General features: G+C 40.6%; 1 protein-coding gene across 1 annotated transcript in view; it reads left to right on the top strand.

Moving 5' to 3' along the window:
- ITGA11 (integrin subunit alpha 11) overlaps window positions 1–21060 on the top strand; it is an 82658-nt gene extending 61598 nt beyond the window's left edge. Inside the window, exons 18-29 of the mRNA XM_075859480.1 lie at window positions 158–268; window positions 3784–3869; window positions 8047–8254; window positions 10655–10753; window positions 11698–11774; window positions 12819–12908; window positions 14582–14672; window positions 15778–15888; window positions 15980–16066; window positions 16719–16829; window positions 17341–17436; window positions 20884–21060. Of these exons, the coding sequence (XP_075715595.1) occupies window positions 158–268; window positions 3784–3869; window positions 8047–8254; window positions 10655–10753; window positions 11698–11774; window positions 12819–12908; window positions 14582–14672; window positions 15778–15888; window positions 15980–16066; window positions 16719–16829; window positions 17341–17436; window positions 20884–21060 (1344 nt within the window). The remainder of the gene's footprint in view (window positions 1–157; window positions 269–3783; window positions 3870–8046; window positions 8255–10654; window positions 10754–11697; window positions 11775–12818; window positions 12909–14581; window positions 14673–15777; window positions 15889–15979; window positions 16067–16718; window positions 16830–17340; window positions 17437–20883) is intronic.
- Window positions 21061–22924: the final 1864 nt, after the last annotated feature.

Below are 22924 nucleotides of genomic sequence, written 5' to 3'. Positions count from 1 at the left end.
GTATCATAATGGGAGGTCCATTTTGATATTTGCTATGGTGCCCCCTCTCTTCTACAGAATTGACGCCACTGCATCAGATAGGTCTTTTCACTGATTTTAGATATGTTTGTACTTATTAATCTATGTTTTATTTTTATGCCTGACACCTTCTCTGTAGGATACTGCAGACTATGTGAAGCCTATTTCCTTTTTCTTGGAGTATGAGCTTGCATTTCCAGACCAGGGACCTGTACTGGATGAGGGTTGGCCAACATCTCTCAAAGTGTCGGTATGTTATATAAAAAACAAAAATAATAATAAGAAAAGAAAAGTTAAGAAAAAATTCAACATAAAACAAAATTTTGTCATGTGCAAAAGTTTGGGCATCGGATCATTTTTTTCCACTATGATAAATTCGGAAAATAAACAGTAACTGCGCATTAAAAGCTGCAGAGGTTGTTGCAACTTATTTTCACTTTATAAATTAGCAAAACATGTAATTTGACAAGGGGTACTGTCACGATCTGTGGGTATGTGGACCCACTGGGCCATACCGCCGTAGCAGCAACAGAGTGCCAAGTCAATATATAAATAGTCCAAGCACAAGGGTACCTGTACTGGTTCAGACAGCAGCAACGGCTAGGCACAGATGGGACCTTGACAGCAGACACCAGATGTGGTGTAACACAGCAGGCGGAACATGTGGCACAACATGACTCCAACAGGTTTAAGGCACAGGAACAAATAGCACGGGATACAGGGTACAGGTAGCAGGGCACGGAAACAATGGGAAAAGGATAACGCTAAGGGAGCATTTGCAAGACTAACATAGGTAAACACAACAACGCCCATGCAATGAGCAAAGGGGCAGGGCCCTTCTTATAGTCCAGTGTGATCATGGGCTAATTAATGATGATTCCCATGTGCGCGCACTGGCCCTTTAAGGCCAGGCAGAAGCGTGTGCGCGCACCCCACGGGACACAGCGGACCGGAGCGGAAGTGAGCGCTGGCGTCTCCTGGGGAGGAGATGCGGGCCAGCGCTCACAGATCCATAGCTGCGGTTGCCGGGGGGTGAGTAATCCCGATGGTCCGCGGCCATGGACGCTACAGGTACCTTAACTTTTTAGAAAACTGTGTATAGATGATGAGTTATTAACTAAATTTATGGAAAGATTTCCGTCTATTCAAAAAGCAAGAAACATCTCTTTTTGGGTTACAAGTTTTGTAGCACATTGGTATTTCCAAGGTTTAATTCTGGCTTCAAAAATAGCCAAGTGACCTGGTAGAACTGCTACCTCAAGAATCATCCCTAAGACGCAGTTAGTTCGGATTAGACCCGCAGTCGGGTCGGCTCTTGCGACCGTAATACTAACGTTAAATTGAGGCCACAATATGTCTGTCTGAATGAGGTCACAGGTAAATGTTAGAGAATTTATATAAATGTAGTTCCATAATAAATGAGCTATGATCTGCCAAAAGAGTCTTCCAAGCCTTGAGCTTCAGAACTTTGTATTGAAAATTCTGGAAAAGTAAAAAAAGTGTTTAGAAAAACAACCCTACATATAAAACCCTCATGGAGGAATGTTTGTATACAATGAGACATTACACCCACAGATTCACACACAATATTATATTATGTGCAAACAAGTTCAATACAAACCTCAACTTCTGCAACTTATTATATTTCACTTTCCAAATAAAAAATGTCACTATTTATTAGTCTGTTGCCCAATTCTGGTAAATTTCATTGTTTACACACTTGGAGGGCAGTGACAGTGACAGAAAACAATGCTATAAAAAAATTGTATTGTGTTTGGTATATATGGGAATGTCGCCAGTCAATAGTAGTGGCTTTGATATTACACAATATTAATGACAACCATAGGATAACACATGATTAAAATTAACATAGATTACTTCCGGTTTTACATTGCTGATTAAGACAATACTAATATGAATAATATAAAAATACATCTATATGTCAATTGAATGTAATCAATATGGACATGTGCGTAGAGTTTTGTTTTAGAGTATCCCAATTACTCTAAAATTGCACCAAAAAAAAAAGTGAGAAAAGTGTGGGGGGGGGGTCAAGCTATAAATGTACTTTTAAATTAGTTTATCAAAGGCAAAGGATAAAAAAGGCAAAAAATAGGGGCCACAAATGTACGGCTGCTCATAGCAGGCATAGAAAGAAATTTAAGCAATTAGAAAATTCCAAATGGCCCGGATTTATTAATGGTACGCACTTTTTAATAAATGAGTCTTATTTCTGGCCATCTACCCTCTCCAATTTTAGTGGTGCAAAATAAGCCAATATTAAATTAATGTGGGCCACTGTGGTAAGATAGCTGCCTATTAAAGGGGTTTTTCCAAGAATTTCCATTTGTTGGCCTCCCCTTCAGATAGACCACTAATGTGTGAAAATTGGGGTTTAATTCTCGGGCCGTCTACCGGTTAGCAGAAGAATGATCTAGACAAAGTCGTGTTATCCATACATGTGGCTATGTCTGGTACTGCAGCTAAACCTCTTTCAAGTGAAAGGGTCTGAGCTCAAGATGAGAAAAGTTACTAGGCAAAAAACTGCATGTATTTAACAAATGACGGGCTGCACTGTTTGTATGTTCTCCCTGTGTTGCGTGGGTTTTATCCAGGTACTCTGGTTCCATTCCAAAAACATGCAGCTAGGGAGTTTAGATTGTGAGCCCCAATAGGGACAATTATTGACGATAACCTCTGTACAGCACTGCGGAATATGTTGACGCTATAAAAGAAACAGAAATAAATAATAATCGGTTGGTGGGGGTCCTGGGAATCCCACATTGATAGAAATTTGTGGATGACCCTTTTAATGAATTTCCCATGTGTGTTGTCTACTAGTGGATGTTGGTTGGGATTCCACAGGTAGAAGCTTAGGTGAACATTTTCCTGTTGCATCCAATCAGATTCCAGTAACTATGTTTTTATACGTGTTAAGTTTTATTTGAAGATTAGAAAGGAACAGCAGCGATCTAATTGCTATGGTCATTTCATTCGTGAATCCCACTGTAGAATAGGCTGTAGTCTGTTGAGACAGAATGTTTTTGCAGGGAACAAACAGAACACTGTCATAAAGAGGGTTTGTATCCTGTTGACTGATCTGCACGTCAAAGCTCTGGGAATTTTAACTTCTTCCCAGCCCTGCATGCTATTATTGAAAATCTCTGGTGTCATTTCTGATAGAGAGACTATATTAGAAAATTTGCTATTACTGGACCATTCCCTAATATATGCTCTAAAATGGTTCCAAATCAGAGCTTCCCTTTACTCTTGTCTTGGTTACAAAGTTAGATAGCAGTATGTCATTCATAGATTGGCTCAGATTCCTAGAGTGAATAATCCAAAAGCGCAGTAATATTGATAGGGTGCGGGCTGTGCAGGACTCATGCGTTTTGCTGATCATCTTGTTTAGCATCTCATAAAAATAGCACATTCCAACAAAATGATACAAAACGTGTATGCAGGTGCAAGAACTGTGACTGCAAATATACAGCAGACCACTAAATAGAAATAAATGTGCATTACTGCTAAATCTACTTACAATAGGGAGGTTCTTAGTGCACGTTCTTAGGGGACCTACTCTGCACATACACCCAGAACTGGGACTAAGCCTACATATATATCTGGGGATGGTAGGAACCGGCACTAAACTAATTTAAATCACCCAGGGCAGACTTACTTTTGTAAGTAAATTTAGCAGTAATGCATATTTGTTTAGCATCTCAGTGTTGATGTCTTGTGATAATGTCTTTTCTGCTGGCTCAGGTTCCTTTTTGGAATGGGTGTAATCAGGACGAGCGCTGTGTACCCGATCTCTTCTTGGATGTGAAACACGATATCCCAACTGCACTGTGAGTGTATGCAATGGCTAACAATTTTATATAAATCATTATATATAATGTTCATATTATATAATATGCAAGTGAGTCTAATATAAAAAAATATATATAACCCGTTCTAATTGTAGGTAATCTCATCAGCATTCATTAAAGAATGTACATTGTAAAACATTGTATATATCCTACCATTAGTTTATTAGTCTGCTATTAAATGTTCACTAAATCAAAATATAGAATTTGCCTTATATTGAAGAATTAAGAATTTTTACATTTAAAAAGTTATTTAAATGGAGTTATTGACTGGAAAACCCTGCAAATCATTCTGGTACATGGATAATATACGTTCCACTAATCTGCCTGTCAGGGACTGTTTGCACCCCAGCTGCCCCTGTGCCCTCATGAGACAGGACCAGTTGGCAGCCCCAAAAAGGGCCTCAACAAGGGTCATATAAACACATTGGTAGGCCCAGTGCTGTGGGTGTAGCGTGCCCCACACCCACAGATGCTTCCATAATTGGCTGTCACTAAGATACTCCCCAGAGACCTGACCACATATGCCCTTAAGCAGTGCCTCAGTCAGTCCCTAGATTGCCTGCTGCAGATGTTCCTCAGAGTCCCAGCCATAGATGCCCCCATACAGTGTCAGCCTCAGATGGCCCTCAGAGTGCTCACCGCAGATGCCCCTCGGAGCGCTTGCCACAGATGTCCCCCAGAGTGCCTGCCAAATTTGCCCCGATATAGTGCCTCAGCCTCAGATGCCCCTCAGATTGCCCGCCACAATGCCCTTCAGAGTGCTTGCCTCAGAAGCCCACCAGAGTACCTGCCACAGATGTGCCCAAGAGTGCCTGTCAAAGTTTGCCCCATGGTTAAAGCAGTCCTGGCTGCAACAGTTAAAGGTAAGAACTATTTCACATTTACCATAGAGATCTGCATGGTTCTCCAGTCTTCATTTAGTAAAATTAACATTTTTATTTTTTTTAGCTCTAGCCATACAAACTTGTACTTGTTTTTTGGAGGCTAGGGAGATGAGCGGCTGCCAGAAAATGTGGTAAACAATAGAGTTAAAGAGGAAAAATCCAACTAGTTCGAAATAGTCTCCCCAGCATACATCATCATGTGAGAGTCTGACAACCCCATGGACATGATTGTTAGTGGCTGGAAGGTAAACCCCATTGTGGGGAATAGCAGGCCATTCATTTCAGAACTACAACCAATATTTGTCTGGACATCCTTATGATTGTAGGAGATATTGGAGAGCATAAACTCACAAGTTCTTGAAAAAGATCTCTCCCTCCATGATCACTACTTTAAACATCTCCACTTCTAAGAACCTGCAGAAACTTTTATGTATATATTGATGAATGTCATTACTTTAGGTCTGTTATTCATGGACCCTGTCTGCACGCAACCCCTCTGAATCATCAGCACACCAGAGCTATAGAATTATCATTCAGAACGTTTTTTTTAGCTTTGCTGGACGCCACAAATCAGAATATGATGATACTATAGTCTAATTTTATTTCCAGTGCAGCTGGAAAAAATATATTCTTGATACAGTATATGTCCTTTGGAAAAAAAAAGACTTCCCGGTTTCTGTCTTCAAAAGGCATAAGAGTTCTGTAGTAAAATTAAAGCTGCCTTGGTTGATGTTGTAGGACATTGATATATGCTTTGAACACTGACTATTCTTCCACCATTTTGCCTTTACTCTTGCAATGTTTATAATAAATGTATAGGAAATAAATATGTAGAAAAAGTTATTGTATTGATACACTGTACTGCTAATTTTTGCGAAGAATCAAGGAGTTTCGAGGAGTTAAATCAGCCAATAATAGAATTTCAGTTTGGGACCTACTTTCTGAGGAGACCGAGTTAGGTGATCTACTAGGGGGTTAATAGACAGGTACATGTGTCACTTGGAGGACAGGGCAACTTTTTTGTATGTTCCTTCTTCAGATGCCCTGGTGGTCCCATAATAGTGATAGCAGCCACAGTTAGTTATTTGTTCCAAAAAACTACCTTTATTTTTGTTTTTTGTCTTCGTTATTTCTGATATATGTATGTATATATATATATATATATATATATATATATATAATATACTTTCTTTTTTTTTTTTTTTTAAACAGTGCACTATAAATTTCTCTTTTCTTCGCTGGATTAACTAATCCAGATTGTTTCAGTTATTCACATAATGAAGTGGGGATTTATTGAGAACACATGTTTCTGTAATGTAAATGTTTCCATAATTTTTTCTGCACGCTAACAAAAAGACACAGTAGCGCATGATCAGCTGGTTAAAGTATACTGTTTCAGGACTCCTCTATATGGATCTGCAGTCCTCACATTATTTCACAACAGGTCTTAGGGCGGGTTCACACATGGCGGATTTTCACTTAAATTCCGCTGCGGACACTCCGCAGCGTTAATCCGCAGCGGAGCCGTTTCTCCATTGACTTTCACTTTAATTTCGCAGTGTTCGTTTACACGATGCGTACAATTCCGCTGCGGAGCATAGGCTGCGGAGCGGAATGTGGTGTCCGCAGCATGCTCTGTCTGTTGCGGAGCAGTGGCGGACTGGTTGCGGACTCATGGCGGAATTTCTCCATTGACTTCAATGGAGATTCTAAGTTCCGCAATGAAGTCCGCAGCTGTCATGCACATGTTATGTGTGGTGCGGAGCGTATTGGTTTTTTAACATGACATTTCTTCATTCTGGCTGGACCTATGTATTTCTAGGTCTACAGCCAGACTGAGGAAGTCAATGGGGCTCCCGTAATGACGGGAGCGTTGCTAGGAGACGTCAGTAAATAGTCACTGTCCAGGGTGCTGAAAGAGTTAAGCGATCGGCAGTAACTGTTTCTGCACCCGGGACAGTGACTACCGATCCCAATATACATGTATCTGTAAAAAAACATATAAGTTCATACTTACCGAGAACTCCCTGTTTCTGTCTCCAGTCCGGCCTCCCAGGATGACGTTTCAGTGGAAGTGACGGCTGCAGCCAATCACAGGCCAAGCACAGGCTGCAGCGGTCACATGGACTGGCGCGTCATCCAGGGAGGTCGGGCTGGATGCCGAAGGAGGGACGCGTCATCAAGACAACGGGCGGTAAGTATGAATTTCTTTTACTTTCACTAGGGAAAGTGCTGTCCCTTCTCTCTATCCTGCACTGATAGGGAGAAGGGAAGCACTTTTCCTGCAGTCCGCAGCGGCCAGTCCGCATCAATTTTCTGCACATTTTGTGCAGATCCGCAGCCGTAATCCGCAACCCGGATTAGGTGCGGCATTGATGCGGACAGTTGCGGAGGAATTCCGCCATGTGTGGTCATGCCCTTACTGCTAACTCAACAGGCTTCAATTAAAGGGCAAGTGATCCAAAAGTAACGTTTTTCTATATTTAAAACATTTCATCCAATCAATTTCCTTTTATATTTCTGGTACATAACCTCTTAAAAAAAGCAAAAAGGACAGAAAAAACAAGGAAACTATCGATGTAACCTGAATATAATTTAAAGGAACAATTGATTATATAGCACATACACACTTGGTCAGTGATATACATAGTAGAAAGAGAGTGTCAGAAGTGTTTATTCCCCCCCCCCCCACCATGACCCTTGGGCCAATTCTTTACACCACAAAAATGAGCAACATCTTCTTTGGTAATAACGCAGTTCCTCTGGAGACAGGAGTCCTGAACAGGTTCTTGCCACCCAACCGCAGCTGGAGACTACTGCTTGATCATTCATGTGCTATATCTTCTAATGATCCCCTTTTGAACAAATACTTTTTGGCTGTATTTTGGGTCTGGAGACTCCGGGCCAGTTTCCTGCTATTTGACATCCATGTTTATGGGCACCTAAATAATAATTCATAATAGAGAGCTCTTATTCTAATTCACTCTAACTCAGGTTGCCTGTTCTTTTCCAAGAATGGTATTTTTCAAATATTAAGTGAGTGGAAATTTGTAAATAGGACAAATTATGACTAAATGTAGAATCCAAACCTTAAGAAATTAACCGAGAGTAGATCTCGTGTCACAGTAATGAAGTCAAGGACATTTTTTTGGAATGATAGTAATGCTAAAATGTATGAAAACTCGCTCTAATCCTGATGAGCAGTCCCGGTACTGGTCTATCAAGGAATTATTGGATTATTGTATTTTTGACGTTGTTTTTCTCACTCTTAGGGAGTTCTGCCAGCGCTCTCTCAGAAGATCTCATTCAGACTGCACCATTTTTACTCGTTCCTTTGACAACTCAGTCTTTATCATTGAGAGAAGCAGAAGGCGAGTGGCCCTAGAGGTCACATTAGACAACAGAGGAGAGAATGCATATAACACTGTACTCAACATTTCCTACTCTCAGAACCTTCAATTTGCCAGTCTGATTACCAAGGTGAACAATCATAAACCTCTGTGTGAACAAATCCAGTGACTCACAAGTGATGTCTTCTCTGATGGGAGTCATTCTCTTTTCTTCTACATCTGACACAGACCGTTATGGTGACTTCTCCTGATGAGACATCTTTGCTCATCGCTTCTGCAGCCATTTCCAGCCCTAATAGAAACACAAAAATTCAGACACCAATGCCCAAGCCCATACATTAAAGGGGTTGTCTGGGCACGGACCGGTTTTTCATACTGATAAGCTATCGATATGCCCAGACAACCCCTTTTACTCAGACTAATAAATTCGGACCCCAGACCAGATCCTAGAATACATACAGACTCCAGACCTTCTAAACTATTGCAGTCCCCAGACCAGACCCCCCTAAACAAATACAGATCCCAGAACAAGCACCCTAAATACAGACCACAGACCAGACGCCTAAATACAAATCCCAGACCTGACCCTAAACTAATAATGACCCCAGACCTGACTCCCTAAACTAATACAGACTCCCAGACCAGACTCCCTAAACTAATACAGACCCCCTAAATAAAGACCCCTAATTGAATACAGACCCCAGACCAGGCCCCCTAAATACAGACCCCATAAACTAATGTAGACCCCAGACCAGATCCCTAAATACAGACCCCAGACCAGACACCTTAAATACAGACACCAGTCCCTTAAAACGAATACAGACCCCAGACAAGACCCCCTCAATATACAGACCCCAGACCACCTAAATATACAGACCCCCTAAATACAGACCCCAGACCGCTTAAACTAATACAGACCCCAGACCAGATGCCCTAAATACAGACCCTAGACCCGTTAAACTAAAGCTTCGTTCACATCTGCGTCAGGGCTCCGTTCATGGTTTCTGTCGGTGGACCTTTCCATCAGGGGAATCCATGAACTGAACCCTGACTGAAACAAACAGAAACCATAGGTTTCCGTTTGCATCACCATTGATTTAAATGGTGACGGATTCAGTGCAAATGGTTTCCGTTTGTCACGTTGTTTAAGGGTTCTATCGTTTTGATGGATTAAATAGCGCAGTCGACTACGTTATTGATTACGGCAAAACGATGGAATCCTTAAACAACGGCGACAAACGGAAACCATTTGCACTGAATCCGTCTCCATTGAAATCAATGGTGTTGCAAACGAAAACCAAAAGTGGATCCAAAATCCAAAGTGGATGAGATTTCTGCAAATCCCAGCCACATGCTGTGAATATAAAAAGTGTGGAAAGTTTTCTGTGGCGCAGTTTTTTAAATCCACAGCATGTCAATGTATGCTGCATATTCTGAGCAGAGATGTTGCGTGTTTAGGCAAAAGACTTAAATGGGGAGAATAAATTCTGCACTAAAGTTTTGTCGCAGTTTGTACAGAGTTTATGCAGCAGGAATGCTGTAAAAACCCCTGGAAATCCGCAGGTGAACATAAAGCTTGCTACAATTCATGCTTTACACTAAATTCACAGGTAAAACAGCTGCTGAAAATGCGCAATGATTCCGTATTTGCATTTCTTTTAACAGCAATATTCTCACAAAAACGCACTATTTGCTGCGAATTTCTGATTGCATTTACACACAGTGATTTGTGGATCTTTTAAAATACTAACGATTTCTACTATGGAAAGTGGTCGCCTATCAGTATTTACACGTTGAGATGATCGTAAGCAGCAATCAATACTGATTGAATAAAATGCATTACTGAATTATCTAATGGCAAAGATGACCTGGTACCCATAGCTTCTGACCACCACAAATCTTACGGCAGATTTATTTTACAAATTGTACAGAACTGGTATTTGATTAGGCTTTCACATCTGCGTTATGATTTCCATTATCCTATTCCGCCAAAATAGCTGGAAAAATGGAACTGCCGGATTTTTTGCATGACGGAAACCAACAGCGGCCGACAGAACCCATTGACTTTACATGTTTCCCGGCATGGTGTGCGTCATTTTTCTGGACAACATAGCACTGCATGCTGCTCTATTCTGTCCAGCAAAAATGTCAGAATCTGCTACGCAGATGTGAACAGGGTCTTACCTTATATATGGAACTATTATGTGGTCAATGTATGATGCTATTATTTGAGCACTATGTGGTATTTCCATTGTGTGGCACTGCTGCTTAGGCACTGTACAATATGTTATTTTTTTAACTATATGGTGGTGGTGGCGGCACTATTATTTAGTATGGAAGTGTTATTTGGCCAATGTATGGCACTATTAATAATTTTATACTATATAATAATAATTAGACAGTGTATGGTATAGTTATTTATACAATGTAGGAACAGAAGTTATTTCCCTGGGCAACATCACTACCATAAGCTGTGGTTTACTAGTTATTATTAAGACTTTCAATTCACTGATGTGTTTTTATACTACAGGAGGAATCAGACGTTAAGATTGAATGCAAAAATAATGAACATATACCTCACAGCAAGATTTGTAATGTCAGTTTCCCATTTTTCAGAGGCAAGGCCAAGGTATGTAAACAGTTAATTGGTTTGGAATGAGCGCTCTAGATTGCCATGTTCAATATAGTTACTGTTCTAGACTTAGAATGTGGGCAAACAATGTAGTAGCAGAGTTCTGACTCTTGATATAATTAAGGTTCCTCCTTTTGGTAGAGGAAGTCTGAGTATTAGCTTTGAGAATAATGTATATCTGTAGAATAGTCACCGTTCTAAGACCTTGAAATCAGCATAGTTGACCAAAGATGGAAATTTACTGTACTGCAGAAATATGAGTGTAGATGGTTGGGCTGGATGTGGTTTTGAGTGGTCCAGGGAAGTGGTCAGCTCAGTCCTAGTCTTAGACAACTCCCCCCCCCCTTCCATATGCCCTATTACGATATAATACACGGGAGTCCTCTGCTCCAAGAACTGGAATAGAGAGCACTCTCGCTTTGGCAGCCCCAAAGTCTATATATTATATGGTCAGCTAATGATCTCAATGGCCAGCATGTAATTCTGCATTCCCCCTGCAGAGGCTGCTGCAGGGAAAATGTATAGCCAGCCACAGCTTTCCTTGTTCATAACAGATGATCGCTGAGGGTATCTGAAGTTTAATTCATGGTTGAACTCTGGGCCGACTTATCGCTGGGTCGGATTCCATTTAAAAAGGTTTTCATGATGAGACAACCCATTTAAGAAGAGAAAATAATAATATTCACTACTGGACATGATTCTGTGTCTTCTGCCTTCTCCTCTGCTTAGTTCATAATAAAGTGAATCTTTTTTTTATAAATTGTCCTCGTACACCGGCTAAGTTAAGGGGCTGCACTCATCTGTTCCAAAAAGCTTTATGCTCAGCTGGGAAATAAAACCCAGATCTTTTATTATTTAAGTTCTAGCTCAGCAGGCGTGCGGAATGTGTGAGGCAGGCTGCCAATATGTGTTACTGATCCCAGTGTATACATTCCTGATAGGTGGCGTTCCGGCTTGATTTTGAATTCAGCAAATATGTCTTTTTTCCATCTTTGCAAATACATCTTGTAGCAAGCAGGTAAGTTATATGATGACTCTACTGGAAAATACTCTAAGTGGTCTGTAGAATATTACCACAGTTAGGGTATGGTCACACGGCTTAACAAAATACGTCAGGCGAAAACAGCTCCTGATTTTCAGACGTTTTTGTAGCAACTCGCGTTTTTTGCGGCGTATTTTACGGACGTTATTGGAGCTGTTTTTCAATGGAGTCAATGAAAAACGGATCCAAAAACTTCCAAAGTAGTGACATGCACTTCTTTTTTGCGGGCGTCTTTTTACGCCCTGTATTTTGACAGCGACGTGTAAAACAACACCTCGTGGGAACAGAACATCGTAAAACCCTTTGAAAGCAATAGGCAGATGTTTTCAGGCGTAATGGAGCCGTTTTTTCAGGTGTAATTCGAGGCGTAAAAAGTGCGTGTGAACATACCCTTAAACAATATTCTTTACCTAGCTGCCCTCACAATTTTCTTATTAGTTATCACTTTAAAGTCTGTGTATGTTATGCACAGAGATATAGTAAAATCAACATATAAAAGAAGATCACGGTTGTCTAGTATTTGACACAAAATTCCTGTACTGTGTCATCAAATAGTTCTGAAATTCTGATAGTCCAACACTTTTTAGCAAGGTACTAAAAAATAATCCATAATCTTGTAAGGGCATTCAGTTATTTGTGGCCTGGCGGGCCCCCCAGGCTTGGGGGCCGGGTCGCAACTGCGACCGTTGCGACCCTTATAGCTACGCCACTGTACAGATACATATATAAGTACTTAGACACACAAATACACACACACAAAGACACACATACTGGAACTTATACACACACAAAACACAGAGACACAGAGACAAATAGAAGCAAAAACAACAGACAGACCCTCACACACACATCTCCTTCCTCACAGGCTTCTTGCAGGTCAGGCAGTGGGCGGAGCTAACTGTGCCTCAGACACCACGTCCTTGCCAAATATATATATATGATATACTGTATATACCTTATATAGAACTAGCTATGGTAGTGATTGTGATAGTTATTACATAATGCTATTTCTATTGATAGTGACAGTGAAGAGCTGGAAAGTACAATTTACGATAATGAAGTTTTATTGGACTTTAACCTGAAGTATGAATCCGATCTCCTGTTTACTAGGTATTTGGGTTGTTTAGTCATACATACTATAAGTCTTTTTCGCAACTGTATTGTCGACCATTGAAGATGAACTCTAGGAAGCCATAATAAAAGGGTTGTCTCACTAGAGACTTTGGTGACACATGGCTAGGATATCCCAGTAATGTCCTGAGCAGTGCAGAACAGACTCCTGTGACTCCTGTCTATCGCTAGAACGAAATGGCAGTGGGGATAAAAAAGTTCTGGGCCACTGACTTCATTCTCGAGCAATCAACGGGGGTCAAAGTGGCCAATCCCCCACCGATCAGGACATAGTTGTCATCCTAATGATATGTCATCAATGTCTCTAGGGAGACAACCCCCTTTAAGGCTTGTAGTTTACAATCATTCTCTGCATACTGTACTGAAAATCATCTGCTCATGCACTAAACTCCTGCCGATTTTGTTCTTATACACAGCAGCCAATATGAAAAAACTAAGCTGCAGTGTAAAGCATTGGGAAGGACAGTAGCAGTTTGATCCTCTGCAATCATAAGATTGACACAGACTGCTAATCTCCGACTCTGTTTCACTAATTGTAGCTGTGCCGTAATGAGGCAGAGCTGAAAAGCAAGCACAGTTTGGGCCTGTGCACATCACCGTTGGCTTTCCGTTTCAATGGTGACCCAAACATTGCTAATGGTTTCCGTTCGTCACCATTCCGGCAGGTTTCCGTTTTAATGACCCAATCAATAGCGGAGTCGACTGTGCTATTGATTCCGTCATGAAAACGGGAAACCTGCCGGAATGGTGACAAACGGGAACCTTCCGGAATGCTGACGAACGGAAACCATTAGCAATGTTTCCGTCACCATTGATAACAATGGTGACTGAAACGGAAGCTGTTGTTTCAGTTTGACTTTCCGTTGCGGGGTTCACCCGACGGAAACCTCAGACGGAGCCCCAGAACGGAAAGCCAACACTGATCTGAACAGGCCATTTAGCTCTTTTTTGGAAATGACAGCTGAATTCTGATTGGTTGCTGTGCTCAACAAGAACACAAATTTGCCTGAGACTGTTTTGATACATGAGACCAGAAGCGTAATGTTACAGTAATTATTTTCCTATTAGACATGGCAACATTTTGGGGGATCTTGCCCCTTCCACTGTTTTGTTTAGCCACTGCTTCTAGGCAGACATGAGGCAGTTCTCCAAATGTATGTGTTACTTCATCTTGGTTCTTATTTTAACTTGTTTTGTTTCCAGTTATTATGTAGAGACACAGAAATTCCGAAACCTTTGGGTGACCCCCAAATATACTTGGAATGTGCGCTGTGCAGAAATGATAGGCGCTTTAATCTGGAGCCAGAAGGAGCACTCTCTTTGAGATGTCTGGCTGTGCCTGTCCCATACTTGACACATTAGGACAGTCACTTTTATTGCCTGCACACATTTCAGACCGGGACATGTGTGGCCGCAGAAGAGCTTCTTGTACAGTCAGTTGATATAGAATCCCATTTGTTAAAACCTGATGTGAGAGAATGAACCTTTTATTGTGACACATGTTTATGATGAAAATCTATTCAGGAAACAGAATGATGGACACAATCCACGATCTCCCTCTCATTGCCTTCCTTTACTAGCTCAGGTGCTTCCATTTAATGGTGTTGTGTGGTTATAATTACAAGTACCTGACAGCTTTTCTTCTATTACAGATATTCCAGCCCGGACCAGTATGAGATCACCTCTCAAGGGTCAGCCGACAGATACAATGCAATTGGACCTCCGTTCAACAGCACCTTTAAGGCAAATAACAGTGTCTGCGTTATTAACAACACACATAGAAGATTAAAGGAGAATTATTAAATTACCACTTTTATGTGATCGATTACCCATTTTGTAAATTTCTTGCTCCGATCCTTAAAGGCTATGTACACCTTTGAAATATATATTTTTTTAATTTAAAAATTTGTATCAGTGGGTTTGGTGCAACTTTCTAATTATTTTTACTTTTTCGAGGTACAGCTGCTTTGTATCCTGTATACAGAGCAGCTGTTTCTTGAGCTGAAAGCTCTATCCGTCAGGTCAGCGGGTCCTGCATGTCTCTGTCCGTCATGTCTCTATCCGTCAGGTCAGCGGGTAATGCATGTTATGAACTTAGATGTGATCGGTAACAGCTCGATCCCGCGTGTCATACACGCAGGACCCGCTGTCACTGAGCCCGTCAGTCCCGCTGACCTGACGGATTCAGGTCTCAGTGCACGATACAGCTACTCTTCTCTGTATACAGGATACAAAGCAGTTGTATCTCAAAAACAAAAAATTATTTTTAATAAAAAGGCAATTAGAAAGTTGCACCAAACAAACTGATACACATTTTTATTTACAAAAACAAAAAATGTTTTCAAAGTCGACGGAACCCTTGCACAGCTAGGACAAAAGGAAACCATTTGCACCGGATCCGTCACCATTGAAATCAATGGTGATGCAAATGGAAACCTATGGTTTCCGTTTGTTTCAGTCAGGGTCCCGTTCTGACGAGAAGCCTTGACGGAATGTCAGAACGGAACCCTGATGCAGATGTGAACGAAGCCTTAGCGGTATATCTGTCAACAAGCTTGTTGAAAGTCTCCAATAACAAGCAGCACAAATGTGAATGTAGCTCTGAACTATAAAAATACAACTCAAATCTGTAACTCAGTATAAGTACAATATAGTTAAAGAAATGTTTTTAAAATGCTACACAACTTCTTATATATATATATAATTAAAAAAAATATATATATATATATATATATATATATACACACACACATACATGTATATTTTGTAATATGTCATTCAAAGATGAATATACTGAAGTTGTTCTCTAAATGGCTGAAATTCTAAAACTGAGTATATTTGATTATAGATCCAAAATCTGGGCTTCTTTCCAGAGGATGTCATCATTAGGATCACTGTCCCAGTTGCTACTCGTGGTGGAAACCGATTGCTTCTTTTACAAGAGCTAGTCAATGACCAGGTACCGCAGTGCTTCTTAATATGAAAAGACTTAGGAGACACCACATCCAAATGTCTGTAAATGATATAAACCTCTGTGTTTGCTGCATTAGGGGAATGAAAGCTGCAATGTCTGGGGTAATAGTACAGATTACCGCAGGAAGCCTTCTGAAGAGGACCTCACTCACATTCCACAGCTGGTAATGTCTACAGCAGTTACTGAGGAGGACTGGAGAGGTTTTTATAGAATGAATCCTTATTAACGAAAACTCACCAAATTGTAATATTTTCAAGTTAATATCTTGTGTACCACATAGTTCTCACCACAAAACATTGTAAGGCTCTGTTCACATCGCGTTTATAACCAGTCAGAGGTATAATTTGGGAGGATCTTCTGACGTATACCTGTGACGGAAGGTTGCATCATATCCCACTGTATAGGCATACAGTGGGGTGCATCACCCATAATCTCTCATTTTTAAAACAACTTATATGACACGGCTGTATCATAGTTTACGCTATTTCATACGTTTTTTTTTAGGTATACCGACCCAACGGAGGTCAAAACGACACTCTTTTGGACTCAGTCGGGCTTATGGAGCTCTATGGTTATGCTTCGCATTTACTCCTATGGGTGAAGAGTACACCACAAATGTGATATGAACAAGGCCAAAGTGGTTTTCATGCAATGCTGGTGGGCTAATATTACTCTAGTCCAGCATTGCACCTACTTATGGAATAGAAGTTGCGAGTTTGGGAGCGGATAAGAAATAAGTGATCAATACATTTCATGCTGTGGGCTGTTCCATTAACTCTCAGCATTGATAACCGATCAGTTTGTGTCTTTTTCAGAATCACACTAACTCAGACGTGGTGTCCATTGAATGCACTGTGAGCCTTGCGTCCAATCAGGAGGGAACACTTACTCTGCGTGGACGTCTGTGGAGAAGATCTTTCCAAGTGGTAAGAATCAGCTGATATGGTAGTATAAGGGTATGTTCACACATACGGTAGTTTTTTTTCTGGCGTATTTCTGAGCGTATGCGCCATTAAATACGCCTGGAAAAACATTAGCAAAGCACCTACAAAGAGCTTCCCATTGAATTCAATGAGAAATATGCTGTGCTGTTCATATGAGGCGTATTTTTACGCTGCTGAATTCGTTTCCAGAGCTAATTTTCCATTGACACTATGAAAAACGCCTCAAAAAAAGCCTCAAAAGAAGCTTCAGATGACAAAAAGCTTCATTTTCAGCTTCAAAAATGACTTGAAATCAGAGGTTGTTTTCCCTTGTAAACAGCTCCGTAATTTTCAGACGCTTCTTTTTCTATGTGTGAACATACCCCCATGGAGATAGGGATTACATAAGAGATATGATAGGATTGCGGAGATTCAAGATTACATATATTAATTACTATAGGGATAAAAAAAAACAAAAAAACGTTTCTGAATATTATTAACATTCCCTTTGCAGATGAATTTCCGCTCTGTCATTCTGGTTAGTTTTGCTACCTTACAACGAAAATTCCACAGTCCTTTTGTTTTTCGAGAGGAGGAACCCAGTCGCCAGGTGATGAAAATGTTATATTTCATATTGGGGGAAATGTTATAGATCCTGATAAACTTGACAAAAATCAAGATCTATGTTATTATTTGACTAAGTTACTTACTTGGCATGTATAAAATTGACATTGTGCCTTGCAGCCATGTATGGCATGGGTTATGTGTAGTTTACACTAGAATTTTGTATGTATTTTTGATATGTACATTGTTAATATAATAAACAGATTGTGATAGATCAGTCAATGGATCCCTTTCATTACCATGGGAGTTTACATCAGATCCATCAGAATTATATTTTATTTTTCTTAAGACCCAAAGAACATTGCATACTGTGTCTTTGAGTTCTTTTTTTCCCAATAGGTCACTATGAATTGTACAACCTAAGGTTTCATACATAGAGCCTATATGAAGGCACACAGTGTCCCTGTGGCTTCATACAACAGAGCCATAGACATGCCATACGCTGAAGTGTGGTTCCTCTGAATGGCAATGTACTAAGGAGATATTCTCCCCTAGAAACATTTCTGCATAATACAGTATCCAATGAAGTGTGCCAGAATATTTTGAATTCCTCTGTATAAAATGGGGGGGATATGGGGGTACAATAGGGCCCCCATTCACCTCTATGGGTATCATATTATGGCTGTCAGAGGTTGTATTAAAGGGGTTGTCCAGTCCCTAAAAATTGATGGCCTATCCTCAGGATAGGCGATCAATCGCTGATCACTCAGGGTCTGATTCCCGGGACCCCCACCGATCAGCTGTTTTGAAGGGGGTGCAGCGCTCGTAAGAGCACTGCTTCCCCTTCCGTTCTACTTGCTCACTGTGGATAGTCGACACAGATGTAGCAGCGATTCACGGTATTGCAGCCCTCTTCTCCCATTCATTTCAATGGGACTGCAATACTGTGAATCGCCGCTACATGTGACAGGATTGGTGTTTCTCATTATGGATGTTAATTTCTCTCCCTCCGTTATAATAGGCTTCTTCTATGTTTTATTATACAGCTTTGTAAGCCAATGATGAGCTCTCTTGATAGTTACATAATTCATTATTAAGTCAGTTTACGATAGCGACGTGTCTAGTATCTAGAGGAGGCGTCGTTGCTTCTCCTCCTAGCCTAGTGACGATCTGTGCGGAAATTAGTGACTAGTTCATCCAATCCCTCCTCTCCCTCGTGGCCACTTCCGCTTACCAGGCGTGACAATGACACAGCTCCCAAGTGTGGCACCCAATAGGGAAGCAAATAACTTTTAGAATATTTGTTATGACCGCTCTGATTGGGTAAATGTTTGTCTATGCACGCAGCATTGAGGATGGGAGGGGAAGTTATTTAAGGAGATGCCATCATATCTGCTGGTGTAACGCAAACAGCCATCTCCCTGAAGATGCCACTATAGGTGGTGAAACATTGAGGGAGGCTGATTAGGGTTTTCAATTTTCATTCACAAATCCATGTAGATTAACCAAACAATTTATAGGTACTTATTGAGGGCAGAGATAGAAGCGAGCGTTGAGCTCAGCTCGCTGTATGAATGGGAGGAATGCCACCATTCTCTAGTTAATAACTCATATAACCTGAGGAGTTTGGAACTTCAGAATTATCGGACAATATTTGCAATTGTTCACTTATATCAGTATTAGTTGGAGGAATGCCTCCATTTTTTAGGTAGAAAATCCAATTTGACTTCTGTGACAATTTAAATGTTCACAACTATAGGGCAACATTAAAAACACTAGTCCCTCTGTATTAGCTAATGGTACGATCGGGAGGAATGCCTCCATCTGTTATTTAGTAATTCATCAAATTCTTTAGGAGAGATTCTGAAGTAGGGGTTTCCCCAAAATATTTATCTATTACCCTATTATTAAGACTGTAAAAATATTGTCAATTATTGGCAGTCCATGGACACTTTTTTTTTTAACTCACAATTGTCTGTCTTGTATGTGGTGAATACATCAATTAAATATAGCTTCGTATTAGTGACGTCAATAAAAGGGTTTTTTTTGTGGGTTTTTTTTTAAAACTATTACCACACAGTAAGGCCCCATGCACACGAACGTAAAAACGCCCGTAATTACGGCACGTTTTTACGGGGCCATGGACTTCTATTGGCCACGGGTACCTCCCCGTATGCTTACGGGAAGGTGCCCATGCCGTTGAAAAATATAGAACATGTCCTATTTCAGGCCGTAATTACGGCACGGGCAGGCCCATAGAAGTCTATGGGGCGCCCGTAATTACTGGTGACTACGTGTGTGCACCCGTAATTACGGGAGTGTTGCTAGGTGACGTCAGTGGATAGTTTAACTGAAAGAGTTAAACGATCGGCAGTAACTGTTTCAGCACCCTGGACAGTGACTTCCGATCACAATATAGATCAACGTGTAAAAAAAATAGAAGTTCATACTTACCCAGAGCTCCCTGCTTCTTCCTCCAGTCTGGCGTCCCGGGATGACGTTTCAGCCCATGTGACCTCCGCAGCCAATCACAGGCCAATCACAGGCTGCAGCGGTCACATGGACTGCCGCGTCATCCAGGGAAGTCGGGCTGGATGTCAAGAGAGGGACGCGTCACCAAGACAACGGCCGGGTAAGTATGAATTTCTTTTACTTTTACTACGGAAAGGGCTGCCCTTCTCTTTATCCTGCACTGATAGAGAGAAGGGGCTGCCGATTAGTGCAGTGCAATTATGCAGCGAAAAAGTGCCCGTAAATACGGGTCGAATACGTGTGACACCGGACCCGTATTTACACCAGTATTTACGGGAGGACAAAAATACCTTCGTGTGCATGAGACCGCAGGTGTAAATTTTTTGGGCTTGTGTCCTGTTGTATAATAAAATAGTTACTCCCCCTGGGTGTTGTAAGAGACGTATCCTAAATGAAAATGATCAGCTATTGATGGCCTCAGGATAGGCCATAATTTTTTAGGGACTGAAAAACCCCTTTAAGCCGTAATATGGTCATGTACAGGAGTCAGATTCCAGATAATGAAAGTATCATCCTGGTCATTAGTGATTACATCCTACGATCAAACCTTTTAGGAGATCAATCCCATCATGGAATATATATTTCACTGCATGACTTATTAATGACCAGCTTTATAATAGTTAACAATAAATAAACATTATTTATGCAACTGGTGTTTTTTTGTGTATCATTTGAAAAGGGATCGTGAACGTATGCTGTGTTTATAGGGTCCTATAAAAAAAATATTATCCTAATTTTTTAATTGAAAAACTAAGGCTCCTCATACATCTCATGAACTTTATTGAAAAACCATACTAATAAAATAGCGCAGGAGACACCATAGTAACTTGAGATCTAAGAAGTCATGCAGTGAGGAAGTCTACAGGATTTTACTGCCTCCTACGGGAAAGAACGTCAATATACCTTGTCATGTCATATTGCCTGCACAGATCTAAAAGAATCTACATGTTTTTACATTTAGATCACCTTTGAAATTTCCAAGCAGGAGGAGTGGGAGGTTCCAATATGGATTATAGTCAGCAGTACAATAGGTGGGCTACTGCTACTGGCTCTCTTAGTCCTGGCTCTGTGGAAGGTAAGAAAGCATTATGTTGAAGCCAACTACTTACCCGATATGAAGTTAGAGGCTTTTCTTTAATTCATGGTTACATTATTTTATATCAGAAATTGTAATAACTTGTCTTTATTTTTTATTTATAAAGAATTTGCTCGTTATATGTTACATGTTTGTTCACACGGTTTTAACGTGTTTCACCTGCAAAAACTGTGCAACCAATAACGGCATCACAAAACTCTGGCAATTCACAGTAAAAATTGTGTTGCTTTGCTTCCTGGTTTTTAACTGCAATGTGTGAACACAACCTAATTGTTAACTTTACACTCATGAAAGGCAATAGTTATGAATTTTTACCCATCACTTTATCACCTCAACTACTCATTATCACTTGGATTGGACAAATTATTGACACATATATGGTCCACTTTCATAATGGGTCTACCAATTTAGAGATGGTTCCTCAAAAAGTTAGAACTTCCCTAAATTCTCATATTTTCTCCAGGCTCTTAGCTTAATTCTCCTTATTTTCTGTACTGTTATTTCTTTCTGAAATCAATTATATTTGTCTGGTGGGTAATAGCCAGGTAGGAAAAGAGCAGAAGTGGAAGTACCAGTGCCATGAGTAGTGGCAGATGAGGACATACTGTTTTCATGGATTTGTGTAGCTAGTGGAAATAGTATAGACCCATGAGCTAGTGTGATAGCTAGTGGACATAGTATAGACACATGAACTAGTGTGGTAGCTAGTGGAAATAGTATAGACCCATGAACTAGTGTGGTAGCTAGTGGACATAGTATAGACACATGAACTAGTGTGGTAGCTAGTGGACATAGTATAGACACATGAACTAGTGTGATAGCTAGTGGACATAGTATAGACACATGAACTAGTGTGATAGCTAGTGGACATAGTATAGACACATGAACTAGTGTGCTAGCTAGTGGACATAGTATAGACACATGAACTAGTGTGGTAGATAGTGGACATAGTATAGACACATGAACTAGTGTGCTAGCTAGTGGACATAGTATAGACACATGAACTAGTGTGATAGCTAGTGGACATAATAGACACATGAACTAGTGTGGTAGCTAGTGGACATAGTATAGACACATGAACTAGTGTGGTAGCTAGTGGACATGGAATAGACACATGAACTAGTGTGGTAGCTAGTGGACATAGTATAGACACATGAACTAGTGTGGTAGCTAGTGGACATAGTATAGACACATGAACTAGTGTGGTAGCTAGTGGACATAGTATAGACATGAACTAGTGTGGTAGATAGTGGACATAGTATAGACACGTGAATTAGTGTGATAGCTAGTGGACATAGTATAGCCACATGAACTAGTGTGATAGCTAGTGGACATAGTATAGACACATGAACTAGTGTGATAGCTAGTGGACATAGTATAGACACATGAACTAGTGTGGTAGCTAGTGGACATAGTATAGACACATGAACTAGTGTGATAGCTAGTGGACATAGTATAGACACATGAACTAGTGTGGTAACTAGTGGACATAGAATAGACACATGAACTAGTGTGGTAGCTAGTGGACATAAAATAGACACATGAACTAGTGTGGTAGATAGTGGACATAGTATAGACACATGAACTAGTGTGGTAGCTAGTGGACATAGTATAGACACATGAACTAGTGTGGTAGATAGTGGACATAGTATAGACACATGAACTAGTGTGGTAGCTAATGGACATAGTATAGACACATGAACTAGTGTGGTAGATAGTGGACATAGTATAGACACATGAACTAGTGTGGTAGCTAGTGGACATAGTATAGACACATGAACTAGTGTGGTAGATAGTGGACATAGTATAGCCACATGAACTAGTGTGATAGATAGTGGACATAGTATAGACACGTGAACTAGTGTGGTAGCTAGTGGACATAGTATAGCCACATGAACTAGTGTGA

This window comes from Rhinoderma darwinii, chromosome 3 (genome assembly GCF_050947455.1).
Source record: "Rhinoderma darwinii isolate aRhiDar2 chromosome 3, aRhiDar2.hap1, whole genome shotgun sequence".
Taxonomy (NCBI): Eukaryota; Metazoa; Chordata; class Amphibia; order Anura; family Rhinodermatidae; genus Rhinoderma; species Rhinoderma darwinii.
Note: the sequence above shows the minus strand (reverse complement) of the source record. Positions and strands in the feature narration are given on the sequence as shown.